We start from the raw sequence: 24,854 nt of genomic DNA, 5'->3' as shown, positions 1-24,854 counted from the left end.
TCTCTGTCTCAAAAATAAATAGAAACATTAAAAAAAATTTTTTTTTTTTAAAAGGAGCTACATTATTAATATTAAGGGTTTACCATGATCAATAAAGCCAAGCATTTCAAAATTAGTAAAAAGAAACTAATAATTTCCCCTTTATCATTTATTATTGAAAAATAAAAAGTAAAAGGAGGCAAGACTTACTCTAAATTAGCCGCTGACTGACTGAAATACACATTGCTGCGTTTTTGTGAAACATAAAAAGTAAGCTCTTTTGTTGGATCTCTTCCTGATTTCTTGCAAGAATTCAAGGAGGTTTCCAATGCTTTTGAAATAGTAGATGAACATTTAGTAAAGCTGAGAGCTTCTACAGCTGCCTTTAATTCTCCAGAGCTCGGAGAAGTCCATCCATCGGTAGTCTCGAGACTAAACTCATCACAAAGTCCGCTTTTAACATTTGTCCAACTGAAGTCATTTTTACCAATTTCCTTTTGTTCTCTTACATCATTTAAAAGAGCATCTAAGAAGGACATGTTATCCATGAACTCAGTGAGAGAATTTAGACACTGAGAAACGAGGGCAGAACATTTTTTTTCTGCTGGTGTTTTAGGAGGACAAGGAACAGATTCAATGTTAGACTCTAAACATTTGTTTAGTTTCTTTGTCTCTGGATTGCTTTCTTTATCTCTGGCTTTGCTTTCTTCTGAATTTGAGGAAGAAGATACAGGGGAAAGGCTAAGGAATTCATTAGAAAAGTCCACTTCAGAGTCAAATAAGTCACTATCATCTAGAATTGTCATCTTTTTCTTTTGTTTCTTTTTTTGTGGCTTTTTCAATGGCTTCTCTCCTTCAGAATGTTTCCTAGCAAGACATTTCTTATTTTTTGTTGCTGCACTGGTGTCCTCCACACTTCCTGATGAACCACAAAAGTTTTCCGTTTCTGGAATGATGTTAACAGGTAATGGCAGAATGAACTCAAGATTACTATATAGGAAATCTACATTCTGTGTTCGGAATTCTGTAAGAAGCTGGATGAATTGATACCATTCTTCCTTTGTTCTGATCTTGTGCTGAAAAAAAATTTTGAATGAAGAAGTGTTAGAACATAGTCTGAACATTCTTCTACCCATATGACCATCTTAAAAGTAATGAGTTGCTACCCTCTCATAATTTTATTAACCTACACTCCCTTAATTTGTCAAATAGTTCTGGGGGCACCTGGGTGCCTTGGCCGGTTAAGTGTCTGACTTCGGCTCAGGTCATCATCTCACTGGTTCGTGAGTTTGAGCCCTACATCGGGCTCTCTGCTCTCAGCATACAGCCCACTTTGGATCCTCTGTCTCCCTCTCTCTCTCTGCCCCTCCCTAGCTCGTGCTCTCTCTCTCTCAAAAATAAATAAACATTAAAAATAAATAAATAAATAAATAAATAATAATAATAAAATAGTTCTGAGTCTAAAAAATACATTTAAACTATTAAAATTTGAAGAATTAAATTTTTAATAGTTTATACCCCAATTCAATAGTTCGCTCATTTGTTTAAAAACTACTTTCCTGAAATTGTCTTTTTTTAATCTGAAATCTTTCTAAATTCTAGTCTAAATCTGATAATATGCATTTAGAGCATTACCCATCAACTGTTTGTCAAAGTGGTATAGTGTGTTAAAATCAGAAATCTATGAAAATTATAGGCAAATTTATGTTAACCTGAAGATTTATTTATTTCTTAAAAATATGTATGTATTTTTAGAGAGAGAGTGGGGGAGAGGGACAGAGGGAGAGAGAATCTTAATTTTTTTAATTTATTCTTTTTAATATTTATTTTTGGGAGAACGCAAGTTGGGGAGGGACAGAGAGAGGGGGACAGAAGATCTGAAGCAGGCTCTGCGTTGGCGGGCTGACAGCAGTAGCCCAATGTGGGGCCTGAAGATCATGACCTGAGCCAAACTCAGACACTCAACAGACTGAGTCACCCTGGTGCCCCCTCCTTTTTTTTTTTTTTTTAATCTTTTGTTTGTTTGTTTGTTTTAATGTCTATTTATTTTTAGAGAGAGAGAGCGCGCACACACAAGCACGGGAGGAGCAGAGAGAAAAGGACAGAGGATCCAAAGCAGGCTCCATGCTGATGACAGAGAGCTTGATCCCATGAACCGTGAGATCACGATCTGAGCCAAAGTCAGATGCTTGACCAACTGATACCACCCAGGCGCCCTGAGAGAGAATCTCAAGCAGGCTCCATGCTCATGACCACGACCCTGGGATCATGACCTGAGCCGAAATCAAGAGTCAGACGCTCAACCAACTGAGCCATCCAGGTCTCCCTAACTTTAAGATTTAAAACACAGAAGTGAGTGTTAGGAAGATGAAAAGGAATATAAATTTAGTATCTTACACTAGACATTGAAAATACCTTTAGAAATGAAAATAAGTCTTTCGATGGGGAAAAAATGTTCTTAAGGCCAAACAAGGTCTCAACACAGCCAGTGTCACATTTGGGAAGGTCTGTAGGGCTCCTTTTAGTATTTTTAGGTTTATTTTTGGAATCAGGGCCATCTTCAGAGCAAACCAGTTGAACACTTCTGCTATTTCCTCCTACAAAATTAATAAAAGAAAATCTTAGCTATCTATATTTTTAATAAATTACAGCAAAAAATTATTTAAAATCTAAGATCCTGTCATCTTTTGGACCTATAGTCCCATTTTCTTCTTCTCCACATGTGTTTTTAATTCACAAAAAGTATGATACAAACATTATTTCTAGCATACAGAGGTTAAGATGGTGGTGGTGGTCAGCTTACAAAACAATCCAAAAGAATAAAGCACAAGGACTATGAACAGACAAGTAACAGAAGAAATACAAATATCTAATAAACTCATAAAAAGATGTGCAATTTTACTAGTGATCTTGGAAATGCAAATTAGAATAAGATACCATTGGCTTTTCGCCTTTTAAATTGGCAAAACTAAAACAACTGGCAACCTAATTTTCTCAGAGGTATACGTAAAAAAGCCATCATAAACTATTCCTGGGAACATAAATTTGTCCAGTTATCTTCTGGAGGGCAACCGGACAATACCTACCAGGATGCAAATGTACTCTAGCCTTTGGCCTAGCAACCGAACTTCTAGAATTCTCTCCAACAGAAGTACTCACAGATATGCTCAAGGATATGTGTATGGATATTCACTGCACATTTTAATGACAACAAAAGGTAACTTCCATTTCCACTAATAAGTGATGGTTAATTAAGTTACGTTACATCCATTCCTTATTATGGAATAGCATGCAGCTGTGAAAAAGAGAGGGCTAAAACTGTACGTACTAACAACACATTCTCCAGTAAAAACCGCAAATTGCTTAACAGTACATACAGTATTGGTTAACTCTGCTAAATAAGTAGGTAGCAATATTTGTACATGCATAGATAAAGCTCTAACAGTGGCTAACCTTAAGAAGGGGGGAGACCTTTTACTTTTCTTTTACATACTTCTGTACTGTTTGAATTCCCAATGAGTACATAGCTGCATTTTTTAAGACAGACAGAAATAAAATGCATATAAAATCTTCAAGAAAAGAAATAATGACATAGTTTTTTTTTCTTTGAAAGTTCTTGGTATAGCATTTTATTTCCAGTCATACGGCAATAGTTACTAATTTGTTTTTTATAAGAAGATTTTTCTGTGTCTTATTTATCATATTTACTTCTAAGAAACAGTTAAGGCTCCAAGCTTACACTGAATTAAATATATACGTTTGCTAACTCAAAAAAGAATAACACATTAAAATTTGGAACTAATCAAAGAAAAAAAAAAAACTTGACAGGGGATTAATATTACAGAACTTCACCTTGGTTTTATTTAAATATTTGTGTATTTCCCAGAGCAGGATCTGTAACTACAGAACTGTGACTATGGAGCATGAAAACCACAGAACTATGAACTTCTTCAGGGAAGGAAGCATGTCTTATTCATGTAAACACAGGACCTGGCATAGAGAAAGTCCTCAATAAATGTCTGTGACTTCAATTCGGTAACAGAGACTAAAGATTGATAAGAAATAAAACATTTCTGAAATGATAAAGTTCTTATGAGAAAAGAATGATAGACTATTGAAGCTAAAGGAGAACTTACAGTCAGACAAAAATAACCTATATATGGGGAAAATCACCAATACGTTTTTTAGTAAGTGGAAAAAGGAAATCAGTTGCTAAATAATATTTAATTCTATTTGTTTATAAGAAACTATGCTTATAAATGTAGAAGTAACAATTTGTTCCATGTGCAGGTTTACTCTAACCACATTTCATGTTTATAAAATTTTAATCAACTAAATTGACATATGTAGGTTTATTTTCAAGATTAATATGATCTCTGGATGCTCACAATTTTTTAAATCTTTCAGATATTTTGGTACAGCATATAGTTTAACAGAGGGTCCCCTTATAGAAATTTCTTTTATAACAGATCAACTTACGACAAAGGGATAATGGTCTTTCTTCTAAAAATCCACCTCCACTTCTAATCCAGAACTGTAAGTAAAGGATACTTTTTCTAATATCACAAGTATTTGCAGTTAACAATGTTACAAAGTCTTTCACATCAGTTCTAAAGTTCTCAGCTAAGCAGATCATCTGTAGGTAGCTGGCAACATTTAGCTGAGCAACAAACAGAGAAAGAAAAAAGAAACATGGTGAATTGTAGAGTTAACAGAAATACATCAGTAATACATATCTAAAAGTAGGACAAATTTCACTAAAATTCACAATATCTTAGCTCTTGAGAGTGAAACTGATCTAGAAAAATATAAAGGAATATACTTCTAAATTAAAAAGATTTTACGTATACTTATTTTATTAACTGTATACAGTCTAAAAACAGTAAGGAAACTTTTACGGGAAATTTTCCAACACGAACCCTGGAGGCAATGTTATTAAACCTTGAGAAATTCCCTTAAGCTTAAATAATGGTACAACTTGATGGAATATTTCACAGCCATTAAAATTATAAATGTGAATACTATAGAAGAAAAACAATGTGAATACTACAATACTAAAAAATACTCATATAATTTTTAAAAGCCAGAGTTAGAAAATTATATCAATGCATGCACAAACATATACATGTAAGTTAACAAGGAATATGAGACAAAATGAAAACAAAAATCAAAAAAACAAAAAACCCATGTAATTTCTTAAGAATAAATGGACCGAGTAAAAATTTTCATTTTATTTAGCGTTTTCATCAATATTGCTATAATATTTTTTTGTAAAATGACAAAACATATACTCTTCTCTTCCCGCTGTTTATGGAAAGCTTTTTACCTTCAAAAGCTGAAACAAATAAAATTGTATTTACATTTTGCATATTTTACAAGATCACTAGCATTTTTACCTTGAAGTTAACAAGACCATTACAAGATTTTCTCTATTAAATTTGTGACTTTATTTTATGTGCATACATTACTCCTGCATACTTCTGGGACTTTTGCTTCCCACAAACTAGGAATTCTTTCAATAACAAAGACCCTATTATCAGACAAACCTTGCCTTCAGTAATAACTATAAACTCTACAATCAGTAACAAATAAATATAAAAAACAAACTACTTGAAGGCACAAGAGAGTAACCTGAGCAGAAGATAACTGAAGGGAAATCAACACTTGGACAAAAGAAAATGGCCCTGGATGAACTCCCATCCTCTCCTACATCCTCTAAGTTGATTTTTGACTGAGGGCAGGTGGCAGCAATGGTGGCTAAAACTCAGACACAAACTCACAATATTACTGGCCTGAACCAGAGGATAGAGTTTGGGATGATGGCCGTAGCTGGAAAGTGACAGGGGAGTTCAGTGAAAGTAGGGAAACAGAAACTCTAGCTAAAAGAAGAATGCAAATCCCTGGTTGATACCTGAACTTCACATGTGTGGGCCTAGCTCAAAGCAGCCCAGCTAAGACTAAAAGAACGGAACAGAAATTTTAGCTGCCACATATTACAGGAGAATATTTGTTCACACAAACATAACAGAATCTACAATATATTCACAAAGTACAGGGAAAAAGTCTCAAATCCAGAAATATATAAAAGACACAATGCAGGATGACCATATTATCCTAAGAATGCAAGACTGGTCTGACATCCAAAAATCAAACAACATCATTCACCATAGTGATAGAATTAAAAAGATAAACCAGATGATTGTTTCAAAAGACAGGAAAAAACCCACCAGACAAAATTTAACACCATTCACAATAAAAATACAGCTAACCGATAAAGACCATCTATGAAAATATACAGCTAATATCACACTTAATGGTAAAGAATGCCTTTCACCCTACCATCAGGAACAGGGCAGAGATGTTCACTCTCCTAATCAGCAATGTACTGAAATACACTGGCACTATCATAAGAAACCATCTTTTACAGAATTGTGATGTATGATTTATGATCAAAATTCAAAACTTACAAGCGAAGGAGTACTGAAATTAATTTCTTCAAAGCAGCCATCAAACATTAAACTAAATGTTGGATCTATAGGAAAAAAAACATTTTAAAAAACCATTAAGACCATTAAATTACTTTGTCCAGTTATACTTTTTGTATGAAAATATTCTGTATCTCATTGGTAATAAAAATATGCAAATTATAAATCATTAAGGAAGTGAATTTTTATCTTGACCTAAAATAATTGATCTTTTAATTAAACTGTCATGTAACCTTTGAATAATACAATTTATATCAATATTTTTAGAGGACAATCACTAACAGTCAAATGACCCATTAATTTATAAGTGGAGTCTGACATAAACTAACATTTATTTTCCTCTAGAAATTCATAGCAGAGATATGCTACTGAATATGTGCAATGAAAAATATTAGAAAACAGTGTTATAATTCAGTGTTTATAATGAAAAAAAAAACTATGAGTTTTAAAATTGAACACCAAACACTAATCATTAGGAAGTTTAGAGCAATCAGGCTGGTTACAACTTACTTTAATATAGGCAATAATCCATATGGAAGTGTTCTCAGGGGTTAAGGAATGGCTAAGTTCAATATTAAGGAACTGCAGAAAGGCTGGGTTCCATAAAAAGTTCTGACCAGTGAATGATGTTTGGTGCCATTTGCAAGGTAACATATTAATTTTATAATTACTCAAAGCTGAGAATTGATCATAAATTTGAATAATTCTTCGTTTAAGAAATGATCTAGGAGCCTCCAAATTTTAGAAAAAAAAAAAAGTTAATTTACTAGTAGACTTTCATTTTTTATTCTTTAATGTTTGTTTATTTTTTTTGAGAGATTGAGAACATGAGCAGGGGAGGTGCAGAGAGGTGGGGGGGGCGGGACAGAGGATCCGAAGCAGGCTCTCTGCTGACAGCAGACAATCCAAAGTGGGACTTGAACTCACAACCATGAGCTCATGACCTGAGCTGAAGTCAGACACTTAACCGAATGAGCCACCCAGATGCCCCTACTAGTAGACTTTTTTTTTTTTTAAGTTTATTTATTTTTTGAGAGACAGAGTGCAAGCAGGATAGGGACAGAGAGAGAGAAGGAGGACACAGAACCTGAAGCAGACTCCAGGCTGTGAGTTCTGATGCAGGGCTCAAACTCACAAACTGAGATCATGACCTGAGCCAAAGTCGGATGCTTAACCAACTCAGCCAACAGGCGCCCCTTTACTAGCAGACTTTTAATTTTTTTTTTTTTTTTCCCAACGTTTATTTACTTTTGGGACAGAGAGAGACAGAGCATGAACGGGGGAGGGGCAGAGAGAGAGGGAGACACAGAATCGGAAACAGGCTCCAGGCTCTGAGCCATCAGCCCAGAGCCCGATGCGGGGCTCGAACTCACAGACTGCGAGATCGTGACCTGGCTGAAGTCGGACGCTTAACCGACTGCGCCACCCAGGCGCCCCACTAGCAGACTTTTTTTTTTTTTTTTTTTTAATTTATTTTTGAGACAGAGAGAGACAGAGCATGAACGGGGGAGGGGCAGAGAGAGAGGGAGACACAGAATCGGAAACAGGCTCCAGGCTCTGAGCCATCAGCCCAGAGCCCGACGCGGGGCTCGAACTCCCGGACCGCGAGATCGTGACCTGGCTGAAGTCGGACGCTTAACCGACTGCGCCACCCAGGCGCCCCCCACTAGCAGACTTTTAAAGGAACATTTCTAACTAAAATTTGAGGCTTTCTCAAATATTTTAACCAAAAGTAATTAGCTGTAAAATCACTGTTACCTACCACTTGTAGTAAGGACTACAGGTCTTTTAGTTGTTGCCATGAATGTTTTGATTGCATTCAAAAACCCAGCATCTTCCTCAAAAATGACATCAACCTAAGAACCATTTATGAGAATATTAGTGTACTGAGTAACAAAACATGTGCTGGATATGTCATGTACACATAATAGATACACTGTAAGTCTGTCAGAGACAAAGTTTATGAATTTATTAAATTTATGAACACTGTGAATTCAGCCCACACTGAAAGCTTAAAATGTTTTACACCATTATAAGTAAAAAAAATTATCAAATAAATATTAAACCAAAAAAAGCAGTCACCTATACCTGAATAAGTATGAATCAGAATAATTTCTATAATCACTGAACAATAATTAATAACCCTGAATTGCATTAATCATCTTTCTGAAAAATTCTTCTATGGTTGCAGTTTCATTCACTTAAAATTCAAATAGATACAAGTCTTCCTGACTTTCTTGGCTATTTTACAACACTTCACAGTAACACATGTAGTAATCTGTAGAATAAGTTTTTCTTTAATGTTTATTTATTTTGAGAGAGACAGAGAGAGAGTGAGAGAGTACGCATGCATGCACAAGTTGGGGAGGAGCAGAGAGAGGGAGAGAGAATCTTAAGAAGGCCCCGCAACGTCAGAGCAGAGCCTGAAGCTGGGCTCGAGCTCACGAACTGCAAGATCATGCCCTGAGCTGAAATCAAGAGTCGGACACTCAACTGACTGAGCCATCCAGGCACCTCATACAAAAATTTGTATTATAAGATATCATGAACATAATATGTCCACAAGCCTACCTCCTCAAAAAGAATGAGAGATGTTGCGTTTTTCCTGTTGGATTCCTCAGCTCCAAATTCTTTGACATTTGACTTAGTTGTGTTTGTAGATTTAGTCTGAATAATTGGTTTCTGTTCACAAGAATTTTTGATTCCTGCATAAACAAAATATTAATATTTTAGATTCAAATCAACCTTTAACAGAACACTGGATATTTCTGCAAACTAAGCTCAAAGTGAAACCCCCTATCAAAACTGAAACAAGGGTGGGGGAAGAAAAAAGCTGAAACAAAATATCAAAACTCCTATGTGTATGACCTTCAAAGTAGCTGAGGTTTAATAAATAGCAGTAGGAGGTACCTGGGTGGCTCAGTCAGTTGAGTCAACAACTCTTGATTTCAGCTCAGGTCATGATCCCAGGGTTGTGGGATCGAGCTCCGTATTGGGCTCCACGCTAAGCCTGGAGCCTGCTTAGGATTCCTTCTCTTTCTCTCTCTCTCCCCACCTCCCCCCCTCCCCTTTCCACCGCTTGTGGTCTCACTCTCTCTAAAAATAATAAAAATAGGGGCACCTGGGTGGCTCAGTCAGTTGAGCGTCCGACTTCGATTCAGGTCATGATTTCACGTTTGGTTTGTGAAACCTGACCCAGAGCCTGCCTTGTAACCTCTATCCCACACTCTCTCTCTCTGCCCCTCCCCCACCCACACTCATTCTCCCTCTCTCAAAAACAAACATTTAGAAAAACAGATTACAGAAAAATAAAAAAGAATTAGAACATTAAAAAAATAAATAGCAATAGGAACTCATGAAATAGGATATTTTATGTATGAAGATCATTATTAAAAAATACCACATATATTTTGTCAATTTAATGTCTTACCTTTATTATTTTCCAGAAGTACTATTTCTTCATTTTTTTTTGGCTTAGAAGAAACTTTAAAGTAATTTGCCAAAGTTTTAGGCGGAAGTGTTCGTTTTGGTACGCTACTTTGTGGTGACTGCGGAGGAAGTTTCCTTGGTGATGTAATAACTTTCTTAGGAGAGCTTAATTTTTCTGCCAAAACCAAATTTACATAAAGGTAAATATTCTAAAGGTTAAACAGATGGTAAGACTGAGTTATCCACAGCCTATATTTCTACTCTTACCAGTTAAAAACTGATACAGAAGTTTTCTTTCATTCTTACACTGTGTACAAATATTAGCATATTGTTACAGTCATTCTATCATCAGAGAAGGTAAAACTGGGCATTTGGAAAAGACATTCTTTTCCAAACAAACAAACATCCTTGAAGCAAATAATGTTCATAATCCCTCCATTCACTTTCTGTACATCTGCTTGGGTTCAGAGGAGGCTGGAGGAAGAGAGATAATGCACATACTGAGCACAGACAGAACACTGTTATCCAACTTCAGTTTCCCTATAGTATGTGGATATCACAAGCAAAGGATGTTTTTTTAAGGATACTATGGAGGATCAATACAAAGTTTAAAAGCAAATGTTTGATCTCTACCCTCCTGAGGTCCCATGGCACCAAGCATTTGTACCAGAGCATGTCTTTTCTCCCCTCCAAGTGCTCTGATTCAGTCCTCACATGTGCAAATTATTATTAGGAGCACGATCTTTTCCTGTACCATCATATGTGCACAATTCCATGACTGTATCTGTCCTATTCTTTTTCTTGCACCCCATCTCCACAGATCTTATGATATTCTTTGCATATTACGGATGTTTGAAAACTTACCGAAAATTTTGAGTTTGAGATATTATCCTAGACATCACTATTATGTCATAAACCCAAGCAGGCTCCACACCAGCAGCCCAGAGCCCAGCATGGGACTCGAACTCACGAATCATGAAACCAGGACCTGAGCCAAAATAGAGTTGGATGCTCAACCAACTGAGCTACCCAGGTGCCCTGGAACATAATCTTAAAATAAAAAAATATTTCTTTATATTGAAGAGATTGCGATTTATAAAAAACTCACTATTTTGTCCTTATTTTTCTAATTTTGGCATAGTACAAGGATTGTTTGATCATGGATTGGCATCAGTCCGAAGACTGGTTTTAGAGAATAAATGCCAAGGGGCACCTGGGTGGCTCAGTAGGTTAAGTGTCCAACTTCGACTTGAGTCATGATCTCACAGTTTGTGAATTTGAGTCCCACATTGGGTGGGGTCTGGAGGATTCTGTGTCTCCCTCTCTCTCTGTCCCTCCCCTGCTTGTACTCTCTCTCTCTCAAAAATGAACATTAGGGGCGCCTGGGTGGCGCAGTCGGTTAAGCGTCCGACTTCAGCCAGGTCCCGATCTCGCGGTCCGTGAGTTCGAGCCCCGCATCAGGCTCTGGGCTGATGGCTCAGAGCCTGGAGCCTGTGTCTGATTCTCCCTCTCTCTCTCTGCCCCTCCCCCGTTCATGCTCTGTCTCTCTCTGTCCCAAAAATAAATAAACGTTGAAAAAAAAAAAATTAAAAAAAAAAAAAAAAAAAAAAGAAAATACATGCCAAATTTATTTATTTATTTATTTATTTTTTTCAACGTTTATTTATTTTTGGGACAGAGAGAGACAGAGCATGAACGGGGGAGGGGCAGAGAGAGAGGGAGACACAGAATCGGAAACAGGCTCCAGGCTCTGAGCCATCAGCCCAGAGCCCGACGCGGGGCTCGAACTCCCGGACCGCGAGATCGTGACCTGGCTGAAGTCGGACGCCCAACCGACTGCGCCACCCAGGCGCCCCAATACATGCCAAATTTAAATAATATACCTAGTAGGTAGTAGGTACTTGGCTAAATTTTATTGATATATTCTTTTCTTTTCTTTAATATATATTTTTGAGAGACAGGTAGACAGGGTGTAAGCAGGGGAGGGGCAGAGAAAGAGGGAGACACAGAATCCAAAATAGGCTCCAGACTCTGACCTGTCAGCACAGAGCCCAATAGAGGGCTTGAACTCACAAGATGAACCGCAAGATCATGACCTGGGCCGAAGTCATACGCTTAATCGACTGAGCCACCAGGTGCCCTTATTTCTATAATCTTCTTAAAGGATCTTTCACCAAAACAATCAGCTCCATGGAGAAGTAGCTACCTTCTAGGTCTGGAACATCTTAACAAGCCAGAAAGCAAAAACAAATATCAAAGATTACTGGGGCTATGTGTAAAGGCCATGAGCCAATTAAGTCAGGTTACTGCTAGTCAAAAAGCACAAAAAGAAAAAAGGGCTCTGCATTTGGCCAAGACATATACTGGAGTTACCAATCTATCTGAAATAACAGCAAAAAACTAAGCATAATATATGAAACAATGCTTTTTAAGACTTTGGAAATAATGCAAAAAAGGACAGTGATACCTAAGAGAAGAAACAAACAATGCGAACCCCAGGAATTGCCTGGTTCCTGCCTTGAGACAATGTATAGGCCACAGTGAAGAGGGGGAAGCCAGTCCAGAGGTTTCCTTGAGTTCAGGAGACTGAACAGGCCTCCAGGGAGGCTAAGGCTGATTGCAATCACAGGGCAGAATAGTGAAGAGCAGAGAGCTCCATGGAGTGTTCCAGAAATCTGCAGAGCGTCTCCCTCAAGCCTTCAATGGAGTAGTGATCAGTGAAAGATTAGAAGAAATAATCTAAGGCTTACAAAGAGCTGGGAACAGTTCCTCTTCCCATTAGAGAGAACGGCAAACTTCAGAATTAATGGGGAAGTGGACAGAGTACTCAGAAGGATTTTACCTAAGCAATGGCAAAATTTGTCTTACACTAAATGCTGCTATGGTCTTGCTAATATAGCAGAAGACCCGAAATGATCAAACTGTTTCTAAGTGACTTAAATGTATTCCAGAACAAAATTCAAGAGTAGTTATGGGAATGTAAAAATGTCCAATACCCAACAAGGTAAACTGCACAAAGTCTGACATCTGATCAAAATTATCAGGCACCAAAAAGGCATGAAAATACAATCCATAATGAAAAAAAAAATCAATTAACTGAACCCAACTCAGAAATGACACAGATGACGGAATTAATAGACAAGAACACTAATTAATAAACAAGAACACTATGACTAAAATAGTCATAACTGTGTTTCTTCTGTTCAAAAACTTACAGGAAAAATTGGGCATGGTAACACAGAAACTATAAAAAGGACCCAAGTCAAGCTTCTAGAAATGAAAACTACAATGTATGAAATAAAAAAATACATTGGATGGCACTGACAGTATACTAGATACTGCAGAAAATAAGATCCGTGAACTCGAATAGTTAGAAACTATCCAAGATGAAACATGCAGAGCAAAGGAAGACTGAAAAATTGCACATGCAATCATCAAGCTAGAAGACAACTCAAGGTGGTCTAATATATATATAATTAAAATTGTCAAAGGAGAGGAGAAGAGAAAAATTATTTGAAGAGATAATAAGTGCTGGCGAAGATGTGGAGAAAAGGGAAGCTTTGTGCGCTGTTGAGGGGAATGTAAACTGGTTCAACCACTATTGAAAACAACATGAAGTTTCTCCCCAAAACTAAAAATAGATCTGCTATAGTTGTGCTTCTGGGAAACAAAAATGGGATCTCGAAGAGATATACACACTCCCATGTTTACTGCAGCATGATTTCACAACAGAATGTGCTATGGAAACAACCTAAGTACCCATGCATGAATGGATAAAGATGCGGTATATATACACAATGGAATATTATTCAGCCGTTAAGAAAGAACACCCTGCCATTTATGACAGCATGCATGGACCTGGAGCACATGAGGCTAAGTGAGGTAAGTCAGACAGAGAAAAGCAAGCACTGTATGACATCACTTATATATGGAATCTAAAAAGTCAAACTCACAAAAACAGAGAGTAAAATGGTGGTTGCCAGGAGAAAGGGACTGGGGACAGGATAGATATTGTTTAAGGGTACAAACTTGCAATGAGTAAATAAATCCTAGAGATCTAATGCACAGTATGGTAAATACAGGCAACATTGTATTATAATCACCAAACTTCCTGAGACTATAACTTAATTATTCCAACCACTAAAAAGAAGTGATAATTATGTAACATGATAGAGATGCTAATTATCAATGCAATGGCAAGCATATTACAATATAGAAATGTATCAAATTAACACTTGTATGCCCTAAATTTATACAATGTTATATGTCAAACCTATTTTAATTAAGAGTAAAAAAGACACAATGCTTGGAATTTTCCAGATTTGATGAAAACTATAAACGCATACATCCAAGAAGCTCAACAAACCCCAACCACATGAAACATGAAGAAAACTCCAGCAACCCACATCAAAATCACAGCTGTTTAAACTAGTGACAAAAAGAAAATTGTAATAGCCACAACGAATAATGAACACAAAGGACTGAAACACATTAAATAGATACAAATCCATGAGTTCCTCATAATACTAAAAAAAAAAAAAAGTAGACTACTCAAAAACTCATTGGATAACTTTAGAGATTACTAGGGCACCATTACTTTAAGAACTGATAAATGAAAGAAAAGAATGGGAGTGCCTGCGTGGCTCAGTCCATCAAGCGTCTGACTCTTGATTTTGGCTCAGAAGTCATGATCTCATGGTTGTGGGATTGAGCCCTACGTCAGGCTCTACGCTGAGCACAGAGTCCGCTTGGGATTCTCTCTCTCTGCCCCTCTCGCCCACTCATGCTCTCTCTAAAAAAACAAACAAAATAAATTTTTAAAAAGGAAAGAATGAAACATTTCTCGTGCCTTTCCTGTACAAATTGTATGTCAAAGTGTCCAAACAACTGATGAGGAGAAATTCTCCTTACAATTTCAACTAATAAATTCAGAAAGGCTCAGTGAATTACAAAATCACCCATTTTTTAACTCCTAATGAAATAATCTACTAGATAAAGATCATTCATGGCTACATAAAAGAGTGATGGGGAACTTTATAATGGATGGATCAGCCTGAAAACAACTGAACCCACTGAGCCATGTGACTATCACAAATGTTATCTTCCACTTTGATGCCATAGGAAGCACACAGCCCCGCCTATGCATGTATGGTAGCCCTGAAACAGAACCTTAATCTAATCAATATCACAGATCTAACTGCCAGTTTACAAGAAATATAGGGAAGAGGAATATGTTAACTGACGCCATGAACACACAATCAGCGAAATCCAAAACGTGAGAGATTTTATGAAAAATGACCCACGTTCTTCAACAAATAAATGATATGAAAAGGATGAGGGAATTATCAGGGAGACTGAAAGACATTTAAAAGACATCAGTCAAATGTAAGATGTAAACCTTGTTTGAATCCAAATTTGCACGAACCATTTGAAACAACAGAACACCAAAATAAAAGTATGTATTAGATCAAATTAAGATATATAGCTAATTTCATTAGGTCTAATAATGATTACTGTGGTTATGCTTTTTATTTTATTTTACGTTTATTTATTTTGAGAGAGGGAGCAAGCACGTGTGTGAGCGGAGGAGGGTCAGGGAATCTCATGCAGGCTCCGCGCTGTCAATGCAGAACCCAATGTGGGCCTCGGGTCCACAAACTGTGTGAGATCATGACCTGAGCTGAAATCCAGAGTGAGACGCTTAACAGACCCAGCCACCCAGACACCCCTGGTTATGCTTTTTAAAGGCCCTTATCAATTAGAGATACCTACTGAAGTACATACAAATAAAATTATATGATGGTCTTGAGGTTTATTTTAAAACCATCCAGGAAAACATAAAAAAGATGCACGCACGTGTGTGTATAGGAAAAGGTTAAAAAACAAAAGGCAAAAAAAAAAAATGCTGATTATTAAAATTCTTTTTGTAGATTTCACTTTCTCTCAAAGGTTATGGCCTAAGCAAAAGAATTTACTTACTTGGTGACTTGCCTAGGTTGTAACTATTAAAAAAACAAGGTTTCTGAGAGTTTACACCTTGTTTGTCCACTTGATGGGACTGGGTAGCTTCCTTCAGTTGAGACAGAATTTGTCTACCACTGCGCTGAGAAGAGGCATTGACTTCAAATATCTGGAAGAATACATGAAAGCAAGGCAGAATGGTCGGTCTTCCTTTAATTCGAGTGCAACAGTTACATTAACATCCTCCTGGCGTAGCTGTTACTAACCTTAAATCCAAGCTCCTGAGCACACGCATACACCGCGGCAGTCTTCCCCACTCCTGTCGGCCCTGTTATCAGAACAGTATTGCAAAGGCGATTCTCTTCTTCGTCATCTGAACTGCCTTTAAAATCAATGCTATCCGACAGATCTGAAAAATTATTCAAATGCAAATTATCATTTGATAATTGCCCAGGCAGCAATAGATGCTAGACACTTATTTACAAAAACTAGGAAATCAAATATAAAATACAATTAAGAAATTTCATACACATTTAGAGCCAATCTAACTAAACACGTTCAGTGAAATGGAGAAAATGCCTCAAGATACCTTCCTGTTTCTCATCTTTTTTTCCCTTCAAATTTTGTCTTTCTTCCAATTCGGCTCGTCTCTTCCAGTCTTTCAACCAACTGCCATAAGAAAATATGTGTTAATTAACTAATTCACAGAATAGAGCCTTATCTCTTCGAATCAACGAAATAGTAAAATATTTTTACATGGGCACAAATATTTCTAAAGGAAGTAATTTTTTACCAAAATATACAACACTGTATGTACAAGGATATCCACTGCAACCTTGTTCAGATTAGGTTCCAAAGGGAAAAACATAAAAGTACTTCAGTAGGAGAAAAGAGACACTACAGTACCCTCACCTATGAAACCAGTACGGAACAACTATAAAGAGTTCAGGTAGACTGTGTGATGATATGAAACATGTCTAATACACAGTGCTAAGTATAAGCAGAAAGATTAAGTTCTAGTTTAGAGCTAGACTGCTCAAGTTTGAGTTCCAGCCCCACTACTTTCAAGCTGGGTGACCCTGGACAAATAATTCAACCTCTATAGGTCCATTCTTTATCTATAAGATGAGGACAGCAGTATTTACGCTCATAGTATAGTTGTAAGGATTACAGGGGCTAAGAACAATGCAAGCACTTAGCACAGTACTAAGCTCAAAGTGTTAACTATTATTATAGGCCCCTATTTCTTATATGAAATCCTTTGGACCAGGTGAGTTTTAGAATTCAAAATTTTTCAGACACTAGAAAAGTAATTTGGTACATATACCACACATAACACAATACCCCTCTGGGGTCTCTGGTATTACAAAATAATCACTTAACGTTTTTATTTAAAAAAAAAAAAAAGATATGAGGGGCGCCTGGGTGGCTCAGTAAGTTAAGCATCTGACTTCAGCTCGGATCATGATCTTGTGGTTTGTGAGTTTGAGCCCCGCATAGGGCTCTGTACTGACAGCTTGGGCCTGGAATCTGCTCTGGATTCTGTCTCCCTCTCTCTCTGCCCCTTCCCTGTTTGCGCTATGTGTCTCTCTCTCTCTCTCAAAGAACAAATAAACATTAAAAAATTTTTTAAAAAAGTATGAACTCCTACCAAGTGGGATCCATAAAAACCGTAAGTTAGTAACTTTTAATTTTCAGAACTTTTTTGGATGTGGGAATTGTAGACAAAGGACTATGGACCTGAATTAGTAGTAATATGACCCTAATTGATAGGAAGAAAGGAGCTAACATATGCATAAATTTTTTTCTGGAAGATTCTACAAGAAACCTTTAATAGTTGTTACCTCTAGAGAGTAGAAATAGACAAGAAGGATATTTACTTTTCATGTTTTTCTTAATTTCCTTTTTTAAAAAGATTTTATCATACAAGTAATACTTTATAATTTCTATATTTTAGTATAAATAAAACAAAGTAAATAAATAGTAAAACTAGATTCAAACAAACTAAACAAACTAGATTCAAAACAAACTAAATGCAAAACTATTTCTCAATTCTTTTACATGTTTTACCAACCTATGTAATTTTTTTATAGCTAGCTCATTGCCTATGAGCTCACTGGAGTTCTGGGGTTGATACTTTTCTGTCCATAGCATGTCTTCAGTTCCAGAATCTAAAGCAAAACATATACATTGAAGCATTGTTCCTTAACATAAGCATATATTCTTACACATTTACATTACTGTTTCATGTAAACAATGAATATTTGTACAGTATTTATATTTACAAAATGTCAAAAGGGAAATTTCAAAACTTAACATTTAAAATTCTTCATATCATATTCTTCATATCTTCATATCAATTCTTCCCCCTTAAAAACTAACCACCATAGGGGCACCTGGGTGGCTCAGTTGGTTAAGTGTCTGACTTCAGCTCAGATCATGACCTCACAGCTCATGAGTTTGAGCCCCATGTCAGGCTCTGTGCTGACAGCTCAGAGCCTGGAGCCTGCTTCGGATTCTATGTGTGTCTCTCTCTGCCCCTCCTCTGCTTGTGCTCTGCCTCTCTCTGTCTCAAAAATAAATAAATGCTAAAAAAATAATTAGCAAAACAAAAAACCCCAAAAAAACTAACTGCCATAAAGTCTCATGGCAGTAAAGTTTAAAAGTTAGTACTCAATTAGGGGTGCCTCACTGGCTCAGTGACCAGAGCATGTGACTCGATCTCAGGGTTGTAAGCTCAAGTCCCATGTTGGGGGTAGAGATTACTTACAAAAAATTATGAAAAAATAAAAGTACATGCTTAAAATTTAAGTAATCACTAAAAAAACATGATATATGAAAAGGAATTTATACCCTAGGAAATAATCTAAAGAATAAAGGCAGCGTAATTTTTGTGAAGCATCCTTTGATCCCTGAAAAGAAACATTAAATTTTTTTTTTTTCAACGTTTATTTATTTTTGGGACAGAGAGAGACAGAGCATGAACGGGGGAGGGGCAGAGAGAGAGGGAGACACAGAATCGGAAACAGGCTCCAGGCTCTGAGCCATCAGCCCAGAGCCCGACGCGGGGCTCGAACTCACGGACCGCGAGATCGTGACCTGGCTGAAGTCGGACGCCTAACCGACTGCGCCACCCAGGCGCCCCTGAAAAGAAACATTAAAATGTCCTACAAAGTCAACCTAGGTAAATGGAGATGTGCCACACTCCCATTTGAGAAGACTGAATGTGGTAAACATGCCGATTCACTCCAAATTAATCTATACACTAATGCAAAATCAACCCCCAGTGGGATTTGTGGAGTAAGAGAATCTATAGTTTATTCAGCAGAGTAGATACATGAACAATTTTATTTTTTAATTTTTTTTAATGTTTATTTTTGGAGAGAGAAAGAGCACGAGCAGGAGAGGGGCAGAAAGAGAGAGAGATGGAGACACAGAATCTGAAGCAGGTTCCAGGCTCCAAGCTATCAGCACAGAGCCCGACGTGGGGTTCAAACCCACGAACTGCAAGATCATGACCTGGGCCGAAGTCAGATGATCACCCAGCTGAGCCACCCAGGTACCCCAATACATGAATAGTTTTTAAAAAAATGATAGAGGAGGGGCGCCTGGGTGGCGCAGTCGGTTAAGCGTCCGACTTCAGCCAGGTCACGATCTCGCGGTCCGTGAGTTCGAGCCCCGCGTCGGGCTCTGGGCTGATGGCTCAGAGCCTGGAGCCTGTTTCCGATTCTGTGTCTCCCTCTCTCTCCGCCCCTCCCCCGTTCATGCTCTGTCTCTCTCTGTCCCAAAAATAAATTAAAAAAAAACGTTGAAAAAAAAAAAACAAAAAACAAAAAACGATAGAGGAGACTTGCTATACAAATATTAAAATATCCATTCAGCCACATAAATGGACAAATTAATCAATAGAATATTTTTAAAAAAGCTAAAGAACCCAAATTGGAGTAAGTCAGAGACATGTTAAAGAGATATAATCCCAGGTTGTTTAAAAAGCACACAGAAAAATCAAAGACCAAACACCTATCTGTTAAATGTGGTTTTCTGTAAGACTGTGATTATAATTAGTAAGGCTTCCACTTCTTGTTTTATAAACATATATTGTTCGAATGTTGCAAAGAACATATATTAAAGAGAAAATGAACAAGAAGAGAAAACAAACAAAAAAGTTCTAGGCCGAGAGGAAGAAGATCTAATTTACCAGGAACAGGAGATCTTTCTGATGTAGGCTCTTTGCCATCATCTATTATCAGAACATCAGAATCTTCAACTGCTTCTGTTTCTATTTTACATGTTGTACTCGAAGCAGTTTGTTTCTTCCTGGATGTTTTAGAAAGAAGGCCTTTACAAGAGTCTAGCTTTATCCCAGTGGAGTTGTTTCTTTTGTCAAGTTCTTCTGGCTTCCCATTTATCTTTTTTGGGCTTTGTGAATACTCGTTTGGCTTCTTTCTTTTTGACTTCTGAATTTCCGTTTCCACTCGTTTCCTTTTGGTTTCTTTTTGATTGACATCAGGTTCGAGTTGTGGACTTTCTATTTCAGAAGTTAGAGAAATGCATGTGCTTACTAATTAACAAAAAACAAATTTTAATATCCAAAATCTTAATATTACTTCAAAATATCCAACAATCTTATTACTATAAAATGAAGAGGCAAGAATCAAATGTGGGCCACTGAAAGCAAGCAGGATATTGTGTTATTTAGATTGCCTTTTGTACAAGTTATATAAAGGCAAGTCAGTTCAAATGATCTCACCTAAGGCTTTCCTTAAATGAACTATTAACATTTTAACAAAATTAAAGCTGTCTTTGGGTTTGTACCTGTGGAGAATGGCAGGGGCCAACACTGCATTGAACAAGATGCTTTAATACAATTGAACAATTTTCCCTGCCAACCATAAGCAATATCCTCTCAGTGGACTTCCAAGAGTCAAAGACCAAGTCTTAATGTTTTCAAAAACAAAACGTTAATGTAAATGATAACAGTTATCACTAACCTTGTTTACGATGACACTCAGGAAGTACCTGGTGCTCACTTCGTTTTTTAAGAAGCAAAGAAAAATATTTCCTCAAAGAAAATTCGGGATTTGACCACCTAATTTCCTCCAGCAAAACATTTCTTACTTCTTCAGTCAAATCTTTCCTTCTCTCCACAAACTGCAATAAAGAAAAAAAAGCTCAATAATGGACCCACATTGTCTGTTTTTTTTAAAGACATTTCGATTTTTTTTTAAGTAATCTCTACACCCATCATGGGACTTGAACTCATAACCCTGAGAACAAGAGTCGCCTGCTTCAGTGAGCCAGTCAGGTGCCCCCCACATTGTCTATTAATATTAGTCACCAACCATTTTCTGTCGATAACTAGTCAATATTAATATAGGATTAGCTTCAGTGACTAAATAAAACCTTAACAGCAAAGCTGCATTTGCATAGTTTTTAGGGACTTAATTCATATTTTTCTTGTTCTCTCCTTCAACTAATTGTACTTTACACATTAGATTAGAATGCTGATTTACACAATATCTAAATGTGCTATATAATCTAATATTCTTTTGAAATTGGCTACCCTTAATTCCTTTTTTTTATAGAATTTTTCTTAATGTTTATTCATTTAAAAAAAAATTTTTTTTAATGTTTATTTATTTTTGAGACAGAGAGAGACAGAGCATGAACGGGGTAGGGTCAGAGAGAGGGAGACAGAATCTGAAACAGGTACCAGGCTCTGAGCTGTCAGCACAGAGCCCGATGCGGGGCTTGAACTCACGGACTGCGAAATCATGACCTGAGCCGAAGTTGGCCGCTTAACCGACTGAGCCACCCAGGCGCCCCATGATGTTTATTCATTTTTGAGGGGGGGGGGGGGCAGAGAGAGACGGAGACACAGCATCCGAAGCAGGCTCCAGGCTCTGAGCTGTTAGCACAGAGCCTGACGTGGGGCTCAAACTCACAGACCACAAGATCATTACCTGAGCCAAGGTCCGACACTCAACCAACTGAGCCACCCAGGTGCCCTGGCTACCATTAATTCTTAAAATGTTTCTAAAGCTCCAGGAATATTTAAAAGAGATGTCTACCTCATTTAGGATTTTTTCTTTAAAACTGGACTCCAGGGAAAAAAGAACTTTAGGCCACAGTAGCAGATATCTGTTTGCTTTCCCTCTGAAGATATGAAGGAAACACCGTACAATAGCCGGGATCTCTGGTACTTACCACAACAGCAGAATTAGTACTTTTAGAACTTGAATTCAATGTTGAAAATTCACCAAGAGCAAGAACACATCTTGAGAGATCTATTACTCTAGTATCCAGTTCTTTAAGTTTGGTTAAGAGAGGGCAAGTGGGTGGTTTCAAATGCCACAAATGGCATCCTAAAGCAAAACAGAAAACAAAGGTCTTAATTATCTTCATTCATTACATCGAATGCCAAATACGCAAACGTGAAAAGACCTGACAGCTACATAGTTAACACAAAAATACCAAAACTCAAAAAACCAAACTCCTCTCCTCCAACAAATACAATTAACAAAAATATTGAGTCTTCCTTCCCAATTGTTTAAAATAACCAAGTGATAGCAAACTTCGTTTCTTTTGAAATCAACCCTTGCTACTAGGGGTAAGAATTTCAGGGGCAGTTCACATCCTGGTTTAAGGTTTAAACTCTAAGGGCAGACCTGGCATACCAGTAAATAAATGTGTGATTAACTCCTCCGGTTCTATTTTTTTTAAGTTTATTTTTATTTATTTTGAGAGCGAGAAAGAGAGAGTAAGCATGGGAGGGGCAAAGAGAGAGGGAGACAGAATCCCAAGCAGGCTCTTCACGGTCAGCGCAGAGCCCAATTCGAGGCTCAAACTCACGAGATGTGAGATCATGACCTGGGCCAAAGTCAAGAGCCGGACGGTCAACTGACTGAGCCACCCAGGCGCCCCAACTCTTCAGGCTCTAAAAGAGAGAGGTTGTCTCTGTGCTTGATTCATCTCCTGATCCACAAACACATATGATACATTTTACAGTAGCACTCTGGTGAAAATGTTGATCAAAATCAGGGGAGAAACATATAACTAACTTCTACAGTTGAATATACTATTGGAATATGCTGTATAAAACTGAACTGGTGAAAATAACAAGAAGGGCTTCGTCCACCGAATGGCCAATGGCAGAGCTGAGGAAGAAAGAGAAAGAAGAATATCACCAGAAGGGCTGGCTGGGAAGTTCCCTGTACAAATGGGAGGCTCAACAAAACCAAAAAGCTATCAAGGTCAGAAGCACAAAAGGAAAAAAGAAAGAAGAGAACATAGAGCATATTTTAGGAGTAGAAGTAGTGCATTAAACCAAACCACAAAGCCAGCTGAGAAGAATACAAATGCTTTTGTGCACGCACGCGAGCATGCACACTCACACACACAAAACCCTCTAGGTAGGAGCAACAGCAAGGAAAAGAAATAAAGCTTTGTACACTTTTGGTAATTAAAAACTATGTAAGTCAAGTAAGATTGTGGTTGCGGTAGCATTTTTTTTTTTTTTAATTTTTTTTTTTTTCAACGTTTATTTTTTATTTTTGGGACAGAGAGAGACAGAGCATGAATGGGGGAGGGGCAGAGAGAGAGGGAGACACAGAATCGGAAACAGGCTCCAGGCTCTGAGCCATCAGCCCAGAGCCCGACGCGGGGCTCGAACTCACGGACCGCGAGATCGTGACCTGGCTGAAGTCGGACGCTTAACCGACTGCGCCACCCAGGCGCCCCCGGTAGCATTTGAATCCAACCAGAATCAGGTTCTGATCAAGCCGAGACCACCGTGCAGAAGGCTTGTGCAAACAGCTCACCCTTGTGCATGGTGTGTATGAGGAAAGGGTGAACTGGAGTGTGGAGCTACTTGCTACCTGCTCCAGGAGGGATTTAGATGCAACGAGAGAGGAAAAGCTGTTCTGGAAAGGAGGCAAACATCTCCCTTGCACATTTAACAGCCCATCGGACGAGGACAGGGCTGGAGCTCCTCTGAGAAAGTCTTACAGGTGATCTGTTCATACACAGGCTGCATGCGTGAAGACCACTGCCTTCCTTTCGGAACACAGTGCCTCCCTGGAGAACAACATCCACCTGAGGTCCCGCCCGCACGCCTGCTCTTCGCTGCATAAGGTGGTGAGGGCTGAGGATGCCTCTGGCTCTCTTGCCCTGACACCCCATATGCAGTACAGGGAGTCCAAGACTGAGGAAGAGACAATGAAACACATACTGCGAATTCTCACTAAAATCTCCTTAAGAATTATCTTTAAACTTTAGCCTCATTTCAAGTCAACTTACACTTTCATATTACTTCTAACATTTAAAAATACTTTCTTTCATATTTATTTATTTGGGGGACAGCGCAAGCAGGGGATGGGCAGAGAGGGACAGAGGATCCGAAGCGGGCTCTGTGCTGACAGGCTGACAGCAGAGAGCCCAAGAAGGGCTCAAACTCACGAACTGGGAGATCGTGACCTGAACCGAAGTCGGACGCTGAACTGACTGAGCCACCCAGGCGCCCTGCATTTAAAAATATTTAATTATAATAAACTCACCATCATCTCTTTGTTGTACGTGGACAACTCTCTGGAAACTAGTACTCGCTGCAAGGTACACATCTAATACAGCAGCTTTCTTTGCAATCTGTCGTTTCAGCAAATCCGGCAAACCGCTCATTAGGAAGTCGCGCTTGGCTTGAAACTGCACATCACAATCCTGAGACTTTTCAGATGTATCTTGGCTTTTAAGAAAATGATGTGACAAAGGAAAGCTAAGGTTATAAACACTTAAAAAAATACACAATACTTTTTAATTTCAAAAAATGAATCCGCTATCTGAGATGTTAGCTGGGCACATTCACTTTTGCTTATCATAAAAATGAAAGCTATCAGTATTAAGAAATAAAAGTAAATATATAGAGGGAAAAAAAAATGACTTGAAGAACATCCAGCAAAATGTTAACAGAGTCTATCTATGAGTGGTAGGTGAGTTTTTTCCCTT

At 37.8% G+C, this 24,854-nt stretch overlaps 1 protein-coding gene across 3 annotated transcripts in view; it reads right to left on the bottom strand.

The window, feature by feature from the left end:
• ATAD5 (ATPase family AAA domain containing 5) overlaps window positions 1-24,854 on the bottom strand; it is a 47,885-nt gene that overhangs the window by 2,024 nt on the left and 21,007 nt on the right. For all 3 annotated transcript variants that reach the window (XM_045488035.1, XM_045488036.1, XM_045488037.1), the window contains exons 7-21: window positions 24,410-24,594; window positions 22,062-22,219; window positions 20,846-21,005; window positions 20,053-20,382; window positions 17,929-18,025; window positions 16,444-16,523; window positions 16,121-16,263; window positions 15,873-16,023; window positions 9,895-10,068; window positions 9,036-9,169; window positions 8,227-8,320; window positions 6,447-6,511; window positions 4,459-4,639; window positions 2,395-2,576; window positions 190-1,055 (exon numbers count right to left, since the gene is read on the bottom strand). In XM_045488035.1, coding sequence (XP_045343991.1) covers window positions 190-1,055; window positions 2,395-2,576; window positions 4,459-4,639; window positions 6,447-6,511; window positions 8,227-8,320; window positions 9,036-9,169; window positions 9,895-10,068; window positions 15,873-16,023; window positions 16,121-16,263; window positions 16,444-16,523; window positions 17,929-18,025; window positions 20,053-20,382; window positions 20,846-21,005; window positions 22,062-22,219; window positions 24,410-24,594 — 3,000 coding nt within the window. The remainder of the gene's footprint in view (window positions 1-189; window positions 1,056-2,394; window positions 2,577-4,458; window positions 4,640-6,446; window positions 6,512-8,226; window positions 8,321-9,035; window positions 9,170-9,894; window positions 10,069-15,872; window positions 16,024-16,120; window positions 16,264-16,443; window positions 16,524-17,928; window positions 18,026-20,052; window positions 20,383-20,845; window positions 21,006-22,061; window positions 22,220-24,409; window positions 24,595-24,854) is intronic.

Source organism: Leopardus geoffroyi, chromosome E1, assembly GCF_018350155.1.
Source record: "Leopardus geoffroyi isolate Oge1 chromosome E1, O.geoffroyi_Oge1_pat1.0, whole genome shotgun sequence".
Classification (NCBI taxonomy): domain Eukaryota; kingdom Metazoa; phylum Chordata; class Mammalia; order Carnivora; family Felidae; genus Leopardus; species Leopardus geoffroyi.
Note: the sequence above shows the minus strand (reverse complement) of the source record. Positions and strands in the feature narration are given on the sequence as shown.